This window comes from Peromyscus maniculatus, chromosome 3, assembly GCF_049852395.1.
Source record: "Peromyscus maniculatus bairdii isolate BWxNUB_F1_BW_parent chromosome 3, HU_Pman_BW_mat_3.1, whole genome shotgun sequence".
NCBI lineage: Eukaryota > Metazoa > Chordata > Mammalia > Rodentia > Cricetidae > Peromyscus > Peromyscus maniculatus.
Window position 1 is genome coordinate 149104728 of NC_134854.1, and position 22196 is coordinate 149126923.

Below are 22196 nucleotides of genomic sequence, written 5' to 3' on the forward strand. Positions count from 1 at the left end.
CTTAGAGAGCAGCCACGGCCAAGCTTTGCCGAACACCATAGAACTGGAACAGGGCTACATGGATCATGGGCCACTCCTTGTTCATGAGGATGTGACCAAGGTGAAGAACTTGATTTCTCAGACTCTGACTAAACAGCTGTGCATAGTAGTCTACAGCTCACCCAGCTCTAACTAACCAGTATGTGGAGGTCTGGACACTAAATGTAGGGGGTATTCAAAAGGGTCCTGAGCCGGGTACATGGCATAGCTTGGCATACAATGCAATAGGCCCACTGAAGAGCTGGCTTTAGTTCATGAAGTGCCCAATGGCAGGACTGCCAGGCAGTCCCTTGTCAGGCAGCTTGAGACTAAGATAGTAACAATTTCCACACATACACGGCAGTCCAGAGAAAATGGCTGAGCCTAGACTTACGGGAGAGCAATGTCTGACCAGACACACATTAAATGACTTGAATACTTTAAAGCTGTACCATGAGAGCAGTGACTCTTAACACCTATCTCCCAGCCTTAGACTTTCACTAGCGGACACGTGGGAAAGCATAGTACTTAAAAGTCAGGAAACCCACAGGCCAAGACGCCCAGACAAACTCACACCAAGCATCTTCTGAGAAAGTCTAGGAAGCTGGTGTCGTAGGTTTTCAGCACCATCGTGAGATCCTTGGAGTCTGGGTATCTTTTCTCTCCCCTGTTGTTGGTTATGTTTTTGGGAAGGCCTTTGGAATCTTCAGAGAAACAACATTCTGTAGTTAGTTGCAGGCATGAATACTCACCGATGACTTCGCAGCTGTCCACTCAACCATGCTGCCTCTTGCCTGCCTCTCTGCAGCTTTTGTCCCGTCTGACATGCCTGCCCCATTCCACCCACCCACATGAAGGCATCCAACAGTCTCAGCTGGGTTGAAACAGTCCACATACGTCATGTAGTGAATACAACTGATGCCAACCACAACGTCTCCTACTATCCTGTATGTTCTGAGCCTCTTCTCACCACACGCTTCCCACAGCAGGCAAATAGTTTAAATCACTTGCCACTGACCAGTCTTAGCAGATATCGGGAGTGCTGATGATAAAAATAAGTTTCAAATGGCCAGAGTATCCACCTCTGGGCAGAAGGATGATACATCTTCTTGGGTTATCTATACTCACTAGCCCAATAAAGTAAAAATGAGGCCATTCAGGGGCAGAATAAAGGAAGACATTTTACAGTGCTTTCAGAGTTCATTTACAAGCCACACAAGCTAATGTGCTTCCTTCATTCTTTGGGGTCACACCAAAATTTTGTCAATAACTGGAGTGGTTATTGACATGCCTAAAGTGTGAAGTCCAGAAGATTCTAAAGATTGCCTGAGGATGTTTTGTACAGTGCTTTGAAGGTGAAACCAACTGCATGTTGAAGTTCTTGTGTGATGTTCAGAAGAGCTGGCTGTTCACCTCACACCTTGTAAAGTGGGTGAGCAAATATGTGTGTCTACACATCTGTGTACTTCACTGTGTGCTCAGAGACAGTGGTGTTCATGTGGTGGGCATCATGGAGGCCACATAGTGAAGTTCTGTTATTTTCCTCACCCCTGCCACTCCTTTTTCTGAGACATGGTCTCATTATGTGGCCCTGTCTTGTCTGGAACTTGCTGTGGAGACTACACTGTCCTTGAACTCACGGAGATGCATCTGCCTCTGCCTCCTGAGTTCTGAGAATTAAAGCTGTAGACCCCATGCTCAATTTTGTTCCATTGGCTTTGTAACCAATGTAATTTGCAGAGTCTCCAAAATATCTACTCTGACTGAATTCCTGAGGAGAGACTCCAGAAGTGTGTGAATGGGAATGTGTGGACATGGATATCCTTGTGTTGACAAGGTTATGAATGGACCAGAGGATTATATAGTGCCTATAACCCCACACCAATTCTGGTTCCTCTTAGAGGTGGCCCCTGCACTCATCTTCTCCCCATGTTGCAAAGGAAGAATCAAGCTCATGGCCTTGTAAGTAACTTAGCACTTAAAGTCATTGTTATGGTTGTTTTTCTTGTCCAATTTTTTTCTCTCTCCTCTGGCCCCAATTACTATCCAATTCTTCTCCCCCGTCTCCTTCTTGCTACCTGGAACATTGATCACACTACCCTGAGGCAGCTTCTCTTTCTGCTGAGTTGGAGTGTAACGCAGAGTAGCCCTGTACCCCCTTACGTCCCCACTTGGATGCTGTCTCCTGAGGTCAGTGTTAAAGGTTTAAGATATGCCTCTCCCCTGGTGTGAAGCAGGGAAGTCTAGCAAGAGGGGGGACCCCCATCCCCATTGTTTGCCCCTCACGTTCTTCAAGGCCTAAAGACTCGGTTCTATAAGCAGCTAGTGGGAAGAGCATTTGCAGTCCAAAGCCCAGCTCACATCAGTTCACCAGGGAGTCAGCCAGAGCCTGTGCTTGTCCTCAAAGTGTGGGGAGGAACGGTAAGTATGGGGGTGCTGTTCTAAGGGAACGAGGACACTGCCCTGCTCAGAGGCACGGTCTTCAAATCTCTAGCCAGAAATATGAGATGACACTTAAGAGATTGAAAGACTGGAATGGCGTGGGACAGACCAATCATAATGGAGTACGTCTGCTTGCTGGGCCTTCAATTTTTGGTTTTTATATCATGGAGCATCCGAGGAAACCTAAGGGAGGAGCCAGGAAGTCTGAAGTCATGGCTCATTACTGAATGGTACAGAGGGGAAACCAATACATACTGACCAACAAGACTGAAACCATTTTGTCTTAGTGGCCTCCTGTGGGGACAATTTTAACTCTCCTGCTGATGGAGAAGGCTGAGAGTAACCTATGATTTTCCTACTTTTTCTGAGACCACTCCCAGTCAACAATCAGAGAGGACTAAAAAGACTCTGATCCCATAGCTGGTGTGAGCCTGGCAAGCCTGATTGACAACAGTGGCTGCTTAGCAATGCCCCCTGGCCTGCGGAGTCTCTGCTCCTTCAGGTCTGGCTTTCCTCTACTTGGATAACCCTCAGAGGCTGAGTTTGTGATGTGCTTGCTGTGCAAGCATGGGAACATGAGTTCAGATCTCCAGCACCCATGGAAATGGTAGATAGGACAGCACCTGTAACTCCAGCACCAGGGGATGGAGGCAAGATCATCCCAGGAGCTTGCTGGCCAAGTAGTATAGCCAAAATGTAGGTGCTGGCTTCAGTGAGAGAGGTGCTGTCTCAAAATTAAGGTCAGAGTGACAGGAGAATATACCCATTGTGTAGCAATTCCTTCCAAGGTAAACGTCCATCTTAGAGGGAAGCTCCTTAAGACTTGGGGTGTTCCAAAGGGAGGTGAAGGATGTCAACCTACAGCAAAGCTCAATAGACTCAAGAGGCAATTCAAAAGCTTCAGGAAGTCCCTGAAACAGATTTGCTAGTCCCTTCTCTCCCCCAAACATTTATAAGCTATAAGAACTGCCTAGAGAGATAACTCTCCTGCCTGGAAGAAGCAGAGACCAGCTGAGCTACCTGGAAGAGGCCCAGACCACTTGGGCTGCCTGAAAGAGCCACTCTCCAACCTGTTGAGGTGCCTGCAGGTTGTGCAGCGAGCTTCAGACTTCCAGCTGTCACTCACATTGGGCTAGGGTGATGCAGCTGTGTTGAAGTCATTTCTGCCCCCTGTGACCCTCACCCAGGCCCCTGTAAATAACCCCAGTAAAACCCATCAGCTCACCAGCTGGACTTGGTGCCTCTCCTTACTTTGTCTGTCGTCAGTTCCCTGTCTGGGGTGAGTCTATGTTTGTTCACCCCGTCCCCAGAACAGTGTCACACAACAGGACCAGATGATGCTGAACTCTGGCATCCCCATACATACATATGTGCCCATACACATATACCCCACCCCTGCACATACAAACTTAACAATAATAATAATTCTCCATTAGTGGGAGACTATAAACAGAATTTCCCACTATGCCAGAAGTTTCCACCCTGATTTCTTAGGACAGTGCATGGCAAGAGAGGCCAAGTTGTTTGGGGAGCACCTCTAGGAGGGAGTGTGTTTTTAATCTTTTGTGGTTTCAGTACTAGCTGATATATCTGAAGAACAGGGTCTTCCACGCTCCTGGTATTGTACTGTGAAGACCCCCTTCCACTGGGAGACACCCTCTCTCACACTACCATGTACCACTTATCATCTCTTCAGCTCCTCATCACACTTCCATATGGGGCCAGGGAAAAGAAAAAGATCCGTCAGTCTGCCTATCTGTTTGCCTGGGGTGTCTTCAAGTCCAGTGACGCCTCACTGGACGCAATGGGACAAAGAGATCATGGGACTTACCAAAGAATATTTGTCTCCTGGAGGCCGTCTGGACGAGGTGGGCAGGTGGCAGACCCAGCACCTTCAACAAGTACAGTGTGGCTGTGTCACTATCACGGAGTCACAAGTCCAAAGGCTGGCAAGTGCTAGGTGGGACTGTGGCCAAACTCTGTCTTTTACATTTAAAGCTCAAAGGATTTAAGTAACAGCATCACATCAGTGGCAGAGCAGACCCAGACACTAGGTCTTACAGTTCCTGCTCCAGGCTGCCTCAGTATCCTACGAATGCACACTGGCCATGCTAGATGGGTAAGGCACTGTGGTAGCATCCAGGTTCCTTGTCAGCCCATGCAGACCACAGGGAATGAGGAGTGACTTCTCCCAGCCTGGAGCACTGGGTTGGGAAGGGGGAAGGAGGGAAGCCCTAGACCCTGAGAAGACAAAAGACCATTCTTGGAAAGAAAATTTAGTACTGACTGGTCACTGTTTTCTCTGAAACTTACATGTGTATCAGACAAAGAGAAATTAGCTAGCACACCCTCCACCCTGGTTGGCAGACACAGCCTAGGCATGACCCCACCCTCTGGTTCTGCAGCCCTTCAGAGGTCCAAAGGAAACAGAGTGGGTCCTAGAGCAGTAGGAAACAGCTCACACACTCCAGTTTCCCATGTGTTAGAAACAAGGATGATTCAAGAGTACTCCATCCAGCCTTAGCAACAACACATACCCTGACCCTCATTTTCAACAGTCCACAGCAAACAATGTGTCATGCCATAAAGATAAATCCAAGGCTGGACCCCTGGTTTACTAACTCCTAGACCAGCTAACTACCATTGACTACCACTTCCAGCTATTTTTACCCTACCTGCCTTTTCAAGGAGAAAGAAGCATAAGGCAAGGGAAAGACGTGGTTGCTTAAGAACACAGTCACCTGATTTTCAGGTAGATTTGGTGGGTACCAGACCACACTTGCTTCAGTATTGTTATTATCATCATTATGGTGATGTATTTGGAAGACTAGGCTCACCGTTTCATTTGAAAATGTCAGTATTTGCAGCAAAGGAAAGGACATCATTGGCAACTATTTAAATCATGATGAAAAAGTTAGCTCTCAGCTCAGCAAAATACAAGCGGTACATCACTTCAAAAATGCTTTCAGATGTAGGAGGAACATGCAGGGCACTGCCCTTGCTGAATCTGATGAAACCCAGTATCTGAGAAAGGATGTATCCCAGGACATCATCTACGCTGGTGCCTGACCCTCCCCCTTACCTCCATGATGCAAGCCAGCTGCTCCACCTCATTCTCCCCAGGGAACAGTGGATATCCCGTGTACAGCTCCGCCATGATGCAGCCCAGGCTCCACATATCAATGGCCATGTTGTAGGGGTGGCCCAGAATCACCTCGGGGGATCGGTAGAACCGGCTTTGGATGTACGTATACACTGTGATGCAAAGGGAGAGAAACATCGCCACAAAGCTTTCTCCAGATGCCTCTGTGGTAACTAATTCAGAGCTTCACCCTCGTAAAGGACCCCCTCTGTGGGCTTCTCAGGAAGAAGAAAGTGTGGGTCCTATTCCATTATCTACCAATAGATTAATCCTCCTGGTAGCTGCTTGTTATTGCCATCTTATTGATAAGGAACTCCAAAGTAGTAAATACCAAGGAAGTTCATTTAAATTAGCTGTTTTAAAAATAAAACAAGGGCTGGAAAGATGGCTCAGCAGTTAAGGGCACTGGCTACTTTTCCAGAGGTCTTGAGTTCAATTCCCAGCACCCACATGGTGGCTCACAATCATCCATAATGAGATCTGGTGCCTTCTTCTGGCCTGCAAGCGTACATGAAGGCAGAACACTATATACATAATAAATAAATAAAACTTAAAATAAATAAATAAATAAATAAACAAAATAACAACCAAAGAAAGAAACCAACAACCAACCCCCCACCCCTGCCCAAAAACCTACCAGCTGTGTGCATGGTGCTATCCACATTTATTCCTAGCATTTAGGAAATTAAGGCAGATGGATGGCTACTTATTTAGTTCAAAGCTATTCTGGGCTACATAGAAAGATCCTGTCTTAAAAATAAAAATTAAAAAAAAAAAAACAGTAACAGCAAATGCAAACCTTAAAGCTAATATAAACCAAGTTTTGAAATTTTGGGCGGACAGCTTCTGAGAGTGTTGCCATTTGCTATGGAAGTAAGCAAGTCACAACTGGAAAGGAAACCTGCAAAATGCATAATTTACTCAGAGCCAGGCCCGGTAGCCCATACACTCACAAAGCTGAGGCAAGAGTTGTGAGTTCCAAGCCAGCCTGGGCTACACACTAGAGACCCTGTTTAAAAAAAAACAAAAACAAAAAAAAACCCTGTAATTTAAGTTGAATGTCTATTGATACACTATGTATGACTCGTGGTGTAACATGAAACATAGAGACAAAGAGTCAGTAAAGCTCAGCAGGGGAGGACACACAGACAATGTTGCTACAGGAACCCTCGATTTTGTACATGAGGAGCTTGGAGGCAGAGAGACAGAACTTTTGGGTTATTTCCAAATGACCGTGATTTCTGATTATTGAGTGGGTGCAGAGAGAGGCAATGGTCCCATAATCACATCTCTGTTGTTAAATTGGTCAAGGGAAGATATACTAATCCCTCCACTTAAAGATTTCATTATTAAAAACTAGATCATTCTACCCTACCTGCTTATAAAATTGATTTGATTTGTCAAGAGCACTTATACATACAGACCTTCATTTGGTTTTGCTTGTGTTTGTTTGTAAACAAGATCTCGTGTAGCCCAAGCTGACCTCAAACTCACAATGTAGCATTGAATACTACCTAGAATGGTGATAGTCAACCTTCCTCATGCTGCAATCCTTTAATATGCCTGGTTTATGTGGTACTGGGATGCACTAATTCCGAGGTGTATGCTAGGCAAGCACTCTACCAACTGAGCTACATCCCCTATCTTACACAAGGCATTTTAAAACATGAATTTAGCTGGGTGTGGTGGCACATATCTGTGATTCCAGCATCTGAGAGGTAGAGGCAGGACCTCTGGTTCCCGGCCAGCCTGGAACACGTAGCCAGATGCTATCTCAGTTTTGTGAGACAATGTTAGAGTTTTGGGTTCTGTCTTTTTGTACCTAGACTAATGAATGACATATAGCTGGGACATATTCTCTAAATCAGACTTGTGAAAGGAAAAGAAGCAGATGATAAATCAAGTTACATTGAGTGAAGGTTGGTGTGAATCTGCTCCAGGGTTCTTTTCTAGGTTCTAGCTTGAAAAGGTCCAGAGAATGACTCAAGGGCAGTGGAGTCTAAACTGTAAAGTGACTATTTTCTAAAGTGCAATCTCCTGAGCACCTGCCAGAAATTTGATTTGGCACATGTAAGGTGAGCGCCTGGGAACTATAATGTTCCAGAGCCCTGGAGTGATTCTAAGCATATCTAGTCAATTTGGGGACCCAATGTTCATTGGTCATTCCATACCTTTGGACTCTGAGAACTTCAGAGAGTCTGTATGCTCCCTAGATACAACTCTCTCCTTTTACAAATGAAAAACTTGGACTCAGAGATATGAAGCACCTGGCTCAAATGTACACTGGCGGTTGTGATGACTGAGCCCAGGCTAGCACCCAGGTAACCTGGTGTTATAAGTTCGCTGCAGATCAGAGAACTTATAATAGCAGAACTTAGATAAAGAGGTTTGCAAAGGGCCTACCTTTCTGGTGTTCATAACAGCTTGATCCAAAGTCAATAACTTTAACAGTGACTTGGCCACGCTGGTATAACACGATGTTTTCCTGGAGAGAAGAAAATGTGTGTTAAGTTTATTGAAATGAATGTTACCTAGGCTCTCTTCTTACCTACCTCCTGTTGCTGGAGTTTTCTCTCTGGGTCCCGCCAAGCCCTGGCAGTCCCTTAGCCCACTTATAAAATAAACATACAAGCGCTTATATTATTTAAACTGCTTGGCCATTATCTCAGGCCTATCATTGTCTAGCTCTTACTCTTATATTTAACCCATTTCTATTAATCTATACTTTGCCACGTGGCTCATGGCTTACTGGTACCTTACATCTTCCTTGTCCTGGCAGCAGCTCCAGCAGTCTCCCCCTCTGCCTTCCCATTCCCTCAATTCTCCTCTCTGTTAGTCCCGCCTATACTTCCTGTCTGGCTACTGGCCAATCAGTGTTTATTTATACAGAGCAATATCCACAGCACACTCCTGTACATGGATGGTCCCGTTCAAAGACAACCACCTCAAAGGTCCTCTTCCCACTTCTTCTCCACGGCCCATTGTTCTCCCATCCTGGGATTTTGCATTGACTTGTGGTCAGTATCTGATCTGGACCAGTATTCACTGCTTTGCATTCCTTCATTTGTGTATAGTTTGTCTCTCCCTTCACTGGCTGTGCAAAAACTTCTGACAATTACCAGTTTATTTACATGCTTTTTGGTACCTGGTTGTTTGCTTGGCTTACATAAGGCCTCACAAATGCCATTGGCTGAATATATGCAATGTTTATAAGAAATGTTATCGCTAACACTCTGCTATGATAGTATAGAACCAATGAATGGATAGGTAAATAGATAATAGATAGATAGATAGATAGATAGATAGATAGATAGATAGATAGATAGATAGAATGATTTGATGGGGTTGTATGGCTCTCACACTGAATTTTGGGGGCCAGGTGTTAAGTCAAGTTATGGATCAAGGCAGAGCTCTGGCCTCTTGTCTCAATTTGAGTTTGTGGGGTTTTTTTTGTTGTTGTTGTTTTGTTTTTGTTTTTTGGTTTTTGGTTTTTTTTGTTTTTTTTTTTTTTTTTTTTGAGCTGAGGATAGAACCCAGGGCCTTGTGCTTGCTAGGCAAGCACTCTACCACTGAGCTAAATCCCCAACCCTTTGTCCCAGTGTGAACCTGTGCTGGCTAGGGCTGGAAGAAAGATGTCCCATGTCTCAAAGGTCTCCCTGTCAGAGGATTGCTTACTGAGCTAAGGACACATAGGACATAGCAGAGCAAATCTGAAGCCTCTGGCACCTCAGAAGAATACCTGTTAACCCAGGGAAGATAGGCAGGGCAGCAGAAGCCTTAAAAGAACAAGAACTTCTTGTGTGTCTCCAGCTCAATAGAGAGGCTCCTTCACAAGATGGGGGCTAGCCCTAGGCTGTGCCTTGGATCTTATATATACCCACCAGCCTGGGTGCTGCAAGCTTAGTTGCTGGCCTGCAGCACTGTGGGGAGATGGTGGGAACTTCAGGAGGTGGGGTCAGGTGGGAGGAGGTCAGCTCCCTGGGGCCTGGCAGTGAAGGCCATACTGAGAGGCAGCCCTTCCCCCACTCCCTTTCTTCCTGGCCACCTCGAAAGGAATAGCTTCCCTCTGTCCTAATGTTCTGCTCTGCCACAGTTCCAAAAGTGATGCTCCAGACAACCAAGGACCGAAGCCATCAGCCAAAACAGACTTTACCCACTCCTTAGAAGCTGATTCCATCGGTATTCTGTCACCGCAATGGAAGACCGACAGACACACCCTCCCCTCTCCATTCCCACTGGGAGAAAGTTCTCTTAGAAGGGGGAATGCTATGGGTGCTCAGAACTCATGCCCTGTAAACACTAAAGACACCAGAACGAGCCCCTGCTTTTTAATTTAATCCACATTCACAAAACATCCTCCTGGTTGTGTTTCATTTTCCAAAGGGACACATTTACTGAGTACTCTCGACTCATGTCTCAAAGAAATCTGTTACCCGATAGTCGGGCTGGTGAAAAAATCTTGCAGATTTCCTTGGTGGAATCCAGCCCCCTAAATCTAAAGACCATAGGTATTATTGGACCCTTTGGAGCTGGAAAGCTGATGATTTGGAACGGGGTGTGATGAATAAATCAATATGTTTCCATCTTTATGAGACCCCAACCAGCTATGACAGCATCTACCTTGGAAATCTTTAATCGCAAAAATTTAGCCCCAGAACTGACAGTTTTCAAAAATAATTAACCACTTTTAGGGATGAAGAGAAGAGAGTAAGAACAAGTTAAGAATAGTTGCCCCTAAGCCGGGTGATGGTGATGCACACCTTTAATCCCAGAACTTGGGAAGCAGAGGCAGGAGGATCTCTGTGAGTTCGAGGCTACCCTGGTCTACAGAACTAATTTCAGGACAGCTAGTGCTGTTACACAGAGAAACCCTGCCTTGAAAAACCAGAGAGAGAGAGAGAGAGAGAGAAAGAGAGAGAGAGAGAGAGAGAGAGAGAGAGAGAGAGAGAGAGAGAGAGAGAGAGAGAGAGAGAGTGAGAGAACAGTTGCCTCTCTGTGAGTCAGGCTGGTTCATGAATTAGTTCTTTCTAGCTTGTCCACCGCTCTGAATTGACAGCCATTACCCAAGTCACAATCATTTGTTGCTTTCTGTTTCTGGTACTAGGTTCCGTGTTAGGTCCTGAGGACGTAACGAGGAGAAGAAGTGGTCCCTGCTCTTAGGAAGAGCTTGTAGTCCAGTGGTTGCACAGATCTAAGGATGCCTAACCAGGCACAGTGGTGCACACCAGTACTTCTAGCGCTTGAGGAAGATACAAGCAAGAGGATCAATAGTTCAAGGTCAGCCTCAGCTAGATGTGGTGCTTGAGAACAGCCTGAGTTATATGAAACCCTGGCTCAAAAAAACAAAAAACAAAACAAACAAACAAAAAAAAACCCCAACCCCTTCCCAAAGAAGCAATTACTGAATAAAGTGACCAGTACAGCTATAGAGCTATGTACACAATGCCAGTAAGGATGAGAATTGAATGGAGACCATCTGCCTACATGTGTGCCATGCCCATGTGTCCACCAGTTTTGAATATGCAAAGTATGATATCAGTAGGGATGTACCTACCTTTACATGTCGTGATGGGCCTTTCCAATGTGGCTATGCATGAGTTACTCCAACAAGATTTTACTGGCTTTGTTTGTGGAGGCATGTTATAGAGTAATCTCCAATTCCCTCATTCATTATACAGTAATAAATATTTGGGAAAGGGAGTCTAAGGCAGGGTGTCAGGTATCTCAGGCTGGTCTTGAACTCGCTAATAAACTGTGGATGATCTTGAACTCCTGATCTCCCACCACACCTAACTGACAAGAACACTCCTAAAGCCTGCAGTAACTGGTAATCCAAAGTACCAAAAGAGTACTCTTGGGACTACTTCTAGTACACCTTGATGCTCAAGACATCAAACATGCCCCCACTTCTGTAGGAATGCCCTAAGGAGTTCCTGTTCCTAGATACCTCAATATATCACCCCCTTTCTCTCCCTAGCATTTATGCCATAGTCCTCACTGCATCCCCACCTGCACATGAACACTGCCTATCTTCCACCCTGGAGCCAGTGATGGCAGCCAGCCCCACCTGCTGGACACTTTGTACTCACCGGCTTGAGATCACAGTGGATGATTTTCTCCACATAAAGCATTTGTAAGCACTTCAAAACAGAAAGGGTGAAGCGCCGAACTATGGACAGGCTGAAGCCTTGAAAACTATTGTTCTTCATCAACTCATACAAGTTGATTCTGAGAAAAAGAGAGGGAAAGTGATGTAGATGGCTGTCAAAACATCCTGCTCAGCTTGGACGCACATGTATACCCTGTGTCACACGGTTCTCTCTAATATCAAACAGATCATAAACCAGGAGGCAAGGCCACACAGCCAGAGGTCCTCCAGCTCTTGGGTAAGACCCAGGGAGCCCTCGACAAAGCAGCCACACTTGCCCCACCCAGCCTATAGGACTCGCCAAGTACTTCAGCATCGTGACATGTGCGGGGTATGAGAATGGGCCAACGGAAGCTCCCATAAACCAGGGAGGCCCCACTCTACCGAAGTATGGCTACTCGGCCTCTTAACTGTGTAAAAGCTGCCTCTTCCCATACGATCCTCAGTTTTCCACAGTAGTGGAAGTTTTCAACATTCCATTAACCCATGCTGTATTGTGTGAAAGCTGCTGACTTGCAAGTCTTGGAAATGCATGCCAAGCACTTTAAAAGAAGCACACGTTTGTGAGCTGGTGGCTTTTTTCTTCTGTGCAGACTTCAAGATGAGGGCAGGAAGGAAAGGGCATGTGTATCAACACCAGGCCACTCCCTTCCCCTCTTTCATTTCTGAAAGGATCTGTGGCAGTGTGTAGAAAGCCGTTCAGTCTTGGAGGCACAATCCAGACAGGAGAGCTGGTTCTAGACACCCCAGCCTTTGACCCTGAGCAACTCCCCAATGTAGCTGGGTTTCTCATAGCTCTTAAATACAATGACATCCTACCTGGGCATGGTGTTAAATGGCTAAGAGGGGTACTTTATCCTGTCTATTTGACCACAGGGGAGATAATTCACTTGTGCATACTGGAAAGTAGATTACATTTTGCAGTCACCAGAGAAGGGTAACAATGTCCACTCTCTCCTTGAAGTGGAGCAGGTCCCATGACAGTGTCATGGAAGCATCAAGCTACTAAATCAATGACCCAGAAACATCTGGCTACTGAGAGCTCCCTTTCAACATTCTCCTTTGAGAAATGCATTCTGGGTTTCTGCTTTGACTTGAAATGCATCAGTGTTCACTGAAAGAAAGATAATCAAATAAGCATGGCCCCTTCCCACAAGCATGTCTTTTCAGATCCATACTCAGTCATTTGCTGCCAACCAGCATAACTCAGGGTCCTGTTTTCTTTTTTTAAAAAAATTCTGTTCTTGCCTTTACTCTAGTTCAAAGTCATCTGCCCACTCTAAGTAGCCAGTTGCCTGTGATTCTGTGTTCTAATTTCTGCACCACAGGACTGGGAAGCCAGGACAGGAGGACATGAAAGCAAAGTGATGTCCTTTTCAGCACGCTTCAGTTTTGATCTTGAGAGCAAGGGCTGTGATATGTCACTACTGCAATACTGAGCATCCTGGAAGCCCAGCATAAGTATGGATACAAGCAGGTGAAAGCCTTAACTGAGGCAGGGAGTGAGATGTCAACCTCCTTTCTATCTGAGTGGCTATTAGGCCCACTCTAGACATTAAGTACCACATCCAGATTCTAGTATTCTGACCCCAGTTTCTCTTCTGTCAGTTATGCAACCATTTGTAATGGAACAAAGAAAAAGCATCTGACCCCAGGAGTTCAAAGGTGATACAGAGGTGATTCCGGAAGTAGAAGAAGTCCTTCATGTGGACCACATTGTGGCTGTTGTCTTTGTCCTTCCTTCGGAGGGCTTCTAGGATCTTCAGCTCCACCAGAGCCTGATGATGAAATCTGGGGTAATTGGGAGTGATCAGGGTGGTGGGCAATAAGAACGGAAAACAAGCATCATATCACATTGTTGCAGACAATCCTCAGTCCCGCCTAACGACCCCAGAAATGTCTAAGATGTCAGAATGCATCCAAAACTCCATTTTTGCTTCTTCTTGCCCCTTTGTGGTATCAGAGAGGTAGAGAGAGAAACAACAAAAGCCAAAGAGAGATATGAGAAGAGCAATGGAGAAGGGAATTGGCTCTTGGAAGCAGCCAGAGTCACATGGTCCAGTGTCTACATGTCACCTGTCAAACCATACCTCTTTTTATTCCTGATAATTTTCAAGGCCACCAACTCATTGTTTTTGTGATCCAAGCATTTGACCACCTGTCCGAAGGACCCTTTGCCAATCATGTCCAGAACCTCATATCGGTAGGCAATGTGGTCATGCAGGACCTGCAGAAGTCAGGCCAGCAGTGAGGGAGAGAACCATGGACTCTCGGATTCACCTCACTCCAGGGCCCCTGGATCCCACCACCCAGATTCTGGCTCACTATTGGGGAGGAAATGGTTCTGTACTCCTGCTCTCAACTTATCTCCTCATAAATGATTAGGTTGTTTGGACCCCAGACCACACATATGGTACCAGGAAATGCCCCACAAGGCTTCATCCATGTCTGATAGTGTCTAATAGAGCACGGGATGCTCTTTGGGGGAACTGGTGTTTCCGTAGGATTAGGGCCTGTGGTAGAAAAAGATTAGCTCCACTCTGACCCTTGCTTTGCCCTCAGTCCATAAGAGAAAGCTGGGTGCCTGCTTTGCCATTTCTTGGCCAGGCATTGCCTCCTCCATTTGTCTAGATTTAATCCTAGCCTGAGAAAGCAGTGAGGAACTTGGGCCTTTCTTGGCCAAGAATAAAAACATCTTCGAAGAGAGAATTATCATCCAATTCTTGGTCAGAAAGCAGGAAGCAGGCATTCAGTCAAAGCCACACAAAGATAGGTTTTCTTTGTGTAGCTTTGGAGCCTGTCCTGGAATTCGCTCTGTAGACAAAGCTGGCCTCAAACTCACAGAGATCCACCTGCCTCTACTTCCCAAGTGCTGGGATTAAAGGCATGCACCACCACCACCCCGGATGTGAGGGACTATAGCTTTTATTAGATTTCCAAAGGATCCTTGACTTAAAATTGTTGAGAACCTGACCTCTCCTGTAGTGTGTATAGTAGAAATGACATGCCTGATTCTCTAAGTGTGGTCTGGCTGGTACCTTGGGTATTACCTAAATGCTTCTTATAAACGTGAAGTCCCTTATCCATCACATCTTGTCAGATAAGAATCTGTTCTTTAACAAGATCCCTAGTTGATCTGTGTGCACAGTAGGTTGAGAAACAGGGCTTACATGCCATTAAGAAAACCTACTGCTTCTAAGACACCATCGAAGATTGACGTCTAAGACCAAGTTACAATGAGATGCCCAAAGAGGAGACTCTGGACAACCGCAGTCTGGTGGGTGAAGCATCACCTTCACACATTACCAAAAGCGGGGATCACTTCAGGCTGGGAGAAGGCATTGCCCCAGGACCCCAGAGGAACAATAAGAGAGGTGGAAGAGGAGCTGTTGCGATCAAAATTTGAAAACAAAAGGAAATTCAGTACTGTGCATCAGAGACCACAATACCAAAAGCTTTTTTTCCTTCCTGGTGGGAAAATGACTCTCACTATAAAATAGAAAAAGAGTCCACAAGTGGGGTTTGTATGGAAGAGAATGGGAAAGGGAACACAAAGGTGACGTCTCTTACTCCTTTCTTAATGGGTCCAGGGTTACTCAGAGGAGCCCATGGTAGTTCACCCAGCATACAGGTCTGTTGCCCCAGCATTCATAGAGAACATTGGTATTCTGACAACAGAGTTTTGTAGGATAAATCACATATTTTCCTGTTTTGTTTTTAGTATAGCATTTCTTTTAGGACCCACTAGAATCCTTTGGGAAACCTACCCCCTAGTACACCAGTATAAAGTACTGTAAAATACCCCCTCTGTTTTCCTCTAGATACAATATTCCCCACCCCAACCCAAATCCCAGACAAGTCCTCCTAGCCCCGCACCTTCAGGTAGGAGCCGTGGTCATCATCAAAGCTTGTCTTGCTGAACTTCTCCGGCATCACCTTTAGCTTCTGGGCTTCAAGCCCCAGGTACCACAGCTCTGAGTAGCCCAGGATTTCACTTTGCTCATAAGGGGACAGCTGATTCTTAAAAAACTTTAGGGCCTCTGTGTGTGGAAAACATTGTCAGCTCAGTTGAGTCACATAGAGATCTGCCCTAGACACAGATTCTTTCTAGTTCAGGGTGCATTTTCCCAGCAAACTGGCTTCCCAAGGACCACACAGAGAACCTGTAACCCCATGGAAATGCACCAGGGATAAATGTCAAGGAGAATTTAGCAACCCAAGACCATGGTGTGCCACAGCATGGGGGGAAAGCTTCAGGAGAAAATTCTGTGGCAACAGCAGTATTAAGGTGTCATTTGCCCAAGTTCATGTGGAATCATATAATACTCAAGAGAGGATTTGAAAGTGGTGATGGTTACTGGAGCCAGACTGGTAGTGTAAGTACAACTTTAATATAGTTTCTGTCCTGGCAAGTTTTCCCACTCAGATCTGTGCCGAGCCAGCCCAGGCAGCACCTCAGGACACAGGGAAGAATATTTGTACTAGATGATCAGATCACAGCAGGGGTGTGTGTGTGTGTGTGTGTGTGTGTGTGTGTGTGTGTGTGTGTGTGTGTGTGTGTATTAGGGCAGGGGTGGAATACTCTGGGTAATAGTCAACTTTAATAATTTTTCAAATTTTTATGTGTATTTTGCTTGCATATATGTCTGTGGACCAAATGTGTGCCTGGTACCTGTAGAGGCCAGAAGAGAGCATCAGATCTCCTGGAACTGGAGTAAAAGATGGTTGTAACTTGCCATGTTGGTGGATGCTGGGAATCAAACCTGGGTCCTCTGGAAGAGCAGCCAGAGCAATCTCTCCAGCCCCAGTGATATCAACTTTAATATATGGGGGTTTCTCAGGACAGAGGGTTCGGGAGGAGCGCCAGTTGTTTTGCTAACTGAAGAATGACAGAAGGAACTACTGGGGGGTAGACAATGAAGCACATGGTCTCTGTCTTCCTATGTGTGACCAGTCAGTCACCTAGAGACTAAAAGAGGTTGTTCTCCACTCAGAGGCAGAACCAAGGCTTGAGTCAGCAAGAAAGCAGCTATCACACCCTGCAAAGGCAGAGCTAGTTCACAACAGAAGCTGTCTGCTTTGGGGTCATTCCTGGGATGGCTGAAGGAGGACAGCCAATTTCAGCTCAGCTCTATGGTGGAACTGCTGCAGACTGGGAAACGCTGGCACATGGAAGACACTCAGAAGACTTGGGTTCTCTTGCTTTGAGCCTTAAGAAGGAAGCCACGAGTCTCTGAAGCCAAGGAGGAGTCTGGCTTCTGGTTTTTCAGGCTCCACCATGCCCAATGCACAATGCCCTGGTAGGCATCACAGGGCAGCTTCCCTTCTGACTCAAAGCACTTCACACACATGGTGGTCTCCTGCTAGAGCTACAGCCCAGGATCAAACTTCCCTGGCAGGCAGCATTCTTATGTACCTCCATGTTGAACCCAGGAGTACTCTCTCCCTGCACCCCACATGTGCTGCCATTTGGAACCCTCTACCTGGCCCTGACTGAGGTTTTCCTCAGGCTTCCCTGTGTAGATGGCCCTATCAAGAGGAAGAGGAAGCTTCAAAACACCTGACTGTGACCGTTCAGCGCTTGTCAACCTTAATTCTAACTCGCATGCCTTTCCCCCTTGAGTCCATACAGCAGCATAGTGAGACAGTGCCCTTCCTCTGTCTCCACTGACACAGCCGACCTTGACCTTGTCAGTTCTATGGTGAGCAATGGACCACAGGGAGCTGGTGCTTGCTCCCTCTTAGCCTCCTGCTTAGCCAGCCACAGTGAGAGGTCCCAGGATTAATTTTGTTCATTTTGGTTCTTTGCCTTAATTGATAACTCTAGTATGTGGAAGCTTGGATCACCGTAGCTCAGCTCAGTTTGTCTCAGCTCTCAACCTTTTAGACATCTATAACCATGCTTCCCCCCACCACTCTATTCCCTCACCACTCCACTCCCCCACCATTCTACTCCTCCACCACTCTACCTCGCTCCTCCCTGAAAGGCATACCTGCTGCTGTAAGAGGGACCTTGTGTTTCTTTGGTAGTTCTGGATGTGGCTTGGTGTCTTGGGCTTTAGGGTTAAAGTTGTAAGGTATTTCAGAAGTCTTGACCTCAGAGGAGAGCACTTGATTGTGAATATGATTTTCCTGTCCAGGGAAACAAGTTTGTAATAAAAGACTAGATTCTCTTGGAGGTCACAGGTCATCCAGTTGACCCAGTAGACCTACCTCCAGCCCGGATCATGTCCTACCACTCCCTGGAGAAAACAGTTATGAGTTAAGAGATTGTGGGTCTCTTGGCCCTTCTAGAAAGAGTAGCCGACTCTCATGCGATTCCCTGGAAGATTCACTGTATTACATTGTGCAGTTGGCAACCCAGTGGCATGTCTCTGTAGAGAGAGACTCAACAGTGTTTACTGTTTCTCTTGAGGAGGCCATAAGGTTGTTACTTTGCATTAACTTGACTGGATTTACAGTCACTATGGAAACACATCTCTTGATTTGTTTACAAGAGGTTTCCTGAAATGAAGAATGAAGACCCACCTTGAATGTGGGAAGCACCAGTACCATTAAGGGAGATTTGGGGGTTGCCCGAGACTGAATAGGAAGAGAAACTGAGCTGATCACCAGCATTCATCTCTGCTTCTTGCCCACAGACACAATGTGAGTAGCTTCCTTGAGCCCCTTCTGCCCATGGCCTTCCCTGCCATGAAGAACTTCACTGGCTTAAACTTTGAGCCAAACATAAACCCCTCCTCCATCAAGTTGCTTCCTTTCGGGCATTTGGTCACAACAGTGAGAAAAGTAACTAGTATAGGCCAATTCCAAATAAGCTAAGTGACTTAGTGGATTACAGGGCCTTCAATGGAGGTGAGACTAGCCTCTGGTCAACTTGTTCCTAGCTCACAGTGTCTCACCGGGTCATCCCAGGAAATGTAGAGGACAGATGGGGGATGGGGCTCAGAGCGCATAGTGCTCTGGCAAAGGACCCAAGTCTCATTGCCAGCACCCACACCAGGTGACTCACAACTGCCTGTGACCCCATGCTCTTCTGGATTCCATGAGCACCTACGTTCATACGCACATACCCACAGACATTACACATAATTACATTTTTTTTTAAGTAGAGGACACACTAGAAGACAATCTTTTGAATAGCTCTGCCATTTATACAGCGGGGACTTCATTTTCTTTTCCTTGATGAATGCTCATGATGCCACAGAGAGACCATTTTATAGGTAAAAGAAAGTCAAGGCACGTTTGTTCAAGTTTTTACTCCTATCAAGTGAGAAGTCTAGAATCCAGACCTCCCCAGACCTGCATTGAACTCAGGCTTCAAATCTGCTTAGGGCATGACCATCATGTTACTCACCTGATACAGCGTGGATGGCTTTGACTGGACTTTGTTGCCAATGTGTGGAAAGTTAATTGTGTTCTTCTTCCCCTTTGTGTCTACAAAAGGGAGTGCAGTGATGTTGGTGTTTGTACTCTACAAAAGGAGAAAGGGAATATGTTACAAACATCATCCCAGGAAAGGAAGTGTACTCTGGGTTATCTCTTCTATCCTAAACTCCACAATAATGTGACACCTAACTCAGGTTCATAAGAAAAAGCAGATCCCAGAGAGCAGAGTAATCAATCAGTTGGGCTATGGGTTTGAATCCTCCCTCTACCACTTATGAACTGTAAGCCTCGAGTAGGTCATATTGATTTCTAAGCCTCATTTGTTACCATGGTGACAAAATGGGACCTACCTCATAAGACTTTTATGGGGAAATATATGTAGAGTATTCCAAAGGTGCTGGCCTTATTATCACCATTGCAATATCAGGGACCTAAAAGACCTATCTCCAACCAGGATTTATTTTCAGTTAAGAAATAGTAAGTTTCTTAATGTGTCTCTCAAAGTAAGTGTTTGTCTGACTTTCATACAATGCTATGAAAATGCATCCAAAATGTGGAGAAGTTCTTCCTGCTATATGTGCAACACAAACCCTAATCTTCTCTACAGGTACATTATAATTTGATCCCTATTATCCTATGTTGATTGGTCTATGGACTGAATGGGAATTCACCTATCAACACACAGCCTTATTTAGAGTGTGGTCATTGTTAAACAAAATGGCCTGGTAAACTGTGTCCCAACCATCCACTTGCCTTCACCCTCTTCTAGAGAAATGGCACTGGCCATCATCATCATGTCCTACCTTATGTGAACACCGGGTCATTCTTAGCTTCTTGATCTTGGAGGATGGCTTCTGGACTTGAACCAAAGGCTTACTCTCAACCTGGGTCAGGCGGGAGAGAATTGAAATAGAGCTTGCCTGCTTTCATCCCAAACCATCTGTGCATTTTTTTTTTCCATTATGATAAAGTGCCCTTGAAGTCAACTCTCCTAACTTTAAAGTTAGGAAAAGTCAAGAGAAGCTAAAAGAAGTACTCAATTAATACATGAATGAATTGTTATTCAGTGAATGCATGTATGAATTGTTATCCAAAGAAACGCTCTTTCCAGAAGTGTTAAGCATCAACTGACTAATTCCTATAATTGCCACACTTAAAAAAAAGAATGGAAGCAATGTAAAGCCAAGTGGGGTGACACCTGCCTGTAGTTCCAGCAGTGGAATACCTGAGATGGGAGGATTGTGAGTGCTAGGACAGCCTGACTATAAAGAAAATTCTTATCTCAAAAACAAAGTAGTCAGTATAACCTTTTCACCAACAAAACATTATCAGAATCCTTAGACATGGAAAGGAATAAAATCCAAGTTGTTCTTGCTCATTAGATGATAAAATGCTTATAACTCAGAACTGTCTTTACCATCAATATGTTGAAGGCACCTCAGTGGAACCTTCCCGAATCTAGATGGCCAGCCTTAATGCCCATGATCTGATTAGAAGAGAATTCACATCTAGAATGGGGTGGAGAGAGAAAAATCAACTCCTCAAACAGTGTGTACCAAGGTCAAGAAAGCCATCACGGAGGTAAACGGCCTCACTGTGTGCTGCACACAGATAAACAGTGGTCCAGTGGCTATGCCTTTCATTCCATGATCCACTTGGGAAGCTATTAGCAGAACAGTGGGCCTGGATTATGTGCTTGTTATTATTAGGGATATGATTAAAATTTAAGTAAAAAATATAGTAGAGACAGACTACCTCTGTAAAATTTTGCAGTTGGGTACAATGCCTGAATTTATGACCCTCTAGCTAAGCCCTCCTCAGAGCTGTACAGATGGGGACTATTTCAATAGTCAGCTGTGATCTCCTAGACTTTGGAAGAGGACTGAAGGAAAGGGATATACAAGGGCAATAGCTATGGTTTCAGACCACCTTCATTAATTTGCCAGTGTGTGCTAAATTCAGAATTTTCCTGTCCGTCAAATGGACCCTAGTGTCTGGAGAAATGCTGCAAATTAACTTTAAAACCCAAAGAATGTTACTAAGTGTGTTTATGGGGGTTAAACCTCATAAATGACCATCAGATCAACAAGCTAGTCTTGAGAATGCAATGGAGAGACTGACAGATTAACAAGAATTATATTAATAATACGTAACTATCAGACATCACCAACAGAGATGCCAGTGTGAGAGCTACGAGCCTGAGGAGCAGGGAGGGTTGGAAGACATGGGGGCTGAGAGAGAGTATACTATGGCATAAAGTGGTAGTGTCTGGCATGCACTAGGGCTCTCCACTGCCCATGCTTGTAGCCTGGGGCTGATTTTGGAATGCACCGGAAGCAAAGCAAAGAAACTTGGCCTTTATCCCGTGGCCAACTATGAAGCACTGGCAGTTTATACCATATGTGCAGAGTGGTACTTCAGAGGGACCCCTTTAGCAGTGGTATGGAATAAAATAATGCTCAGGGGCATGAAGATTCAGAAATCACCCCCCAAAACCCCCCACCGCCGCCACTTTTCTTCTTCTTTTCTTCTTCTTCTTCTTCTTCTTCTTCTTCTTCTTCTTCTTCTTCTTCTTCTTCTTCTTCTTCTTCTTCTTCTTCTTCTTCTCCTCCTCCTCCTCCTCCTCCTCCTCCTCCTCCTCCTCCTCCTCCTCCTTCTCTTCCTCCTCCTCCTCCTCCTCCTTCTCCTTCTTCTTCGTCCTCCTCCTCCTCGTCCTCGTCCTCGTCCTCCTCATCCTCATCCTCATCCTTCTCCTTCTAATGCCAGGATGGTGCATGCCTGGTGACAGTTTTTAATTCAACAACTCCACTAATCACTGAGCTTGGGCAGTTATCAGTCGTTCATTGTATATTATGGGGATGTTATCCATGAAACCCTCAGAGGGCTAGTGTGAGGAATAAAGTATACATGTAACCTGCTGAGACCTGTGCCTTACACACACTGAGACTGCCGACTGGAGTTCATTGTCTCTAGCTGTGAAGAGCATGGGGTGATCTTGCTCATTTTCCCTGAAACAGGAAAAGCTATGAACACAGACCTGATGGACGGTGAACAAGA

The 22196-nt window shown here is 45.5% G+C and overlaps 1 protein-coding gene across 8 annotated transcripts in view; it reads right to left on the reverse strand.

Moving 5' to 3' along the window:
• Dyrk4 (dual specificity tyrosine phosphorylation regulated kinase 4) overlaps positions 1-22196 on the reverse strand; it is a 41334-nt gene that overhangs the window by 3956 nt on the left and 15182 nt on the right. For all 8 annotated transcript variants that reach the window (XM_042274148.2, XM_076568013.1, XM_042274150.2 and 5 more), the window contains 11 exons: positions 19943-20023; positions 19108-19224; positions 17744-17882; positions 15627-15790; positions 13841-13977; positions 13401-13541; positions 11692-11830; positions 8006-8087; positions 5543-5715; positions 4292-4352; positions 593-722 (listed from right to left, as the gene is read on the reverse strand). In XM_042274148.2, the coding sequence (XP_042130082.1) occupies positions 593-722; positions 4292-4352; positions 5543-5715; positions 8006-8087; positions 11692-11830; positions 13401-13541; positions 13841-13977; positions 15627-15790; positions 17744-17882; positions 19108-19224; positions 19943-20023 (1364 nt within the window). The remainder of the gene's footprint in view (positions 1-592; positions 723-4291; positions 4353-5542; positions 5716-8005; positions 8088-11691; positions 11831-13400; positions 13542-13840; positions 13978-15626; positions 15791-17743; positions 17883-19107; positions 19225-19942; positions 20024-22196) is intronic.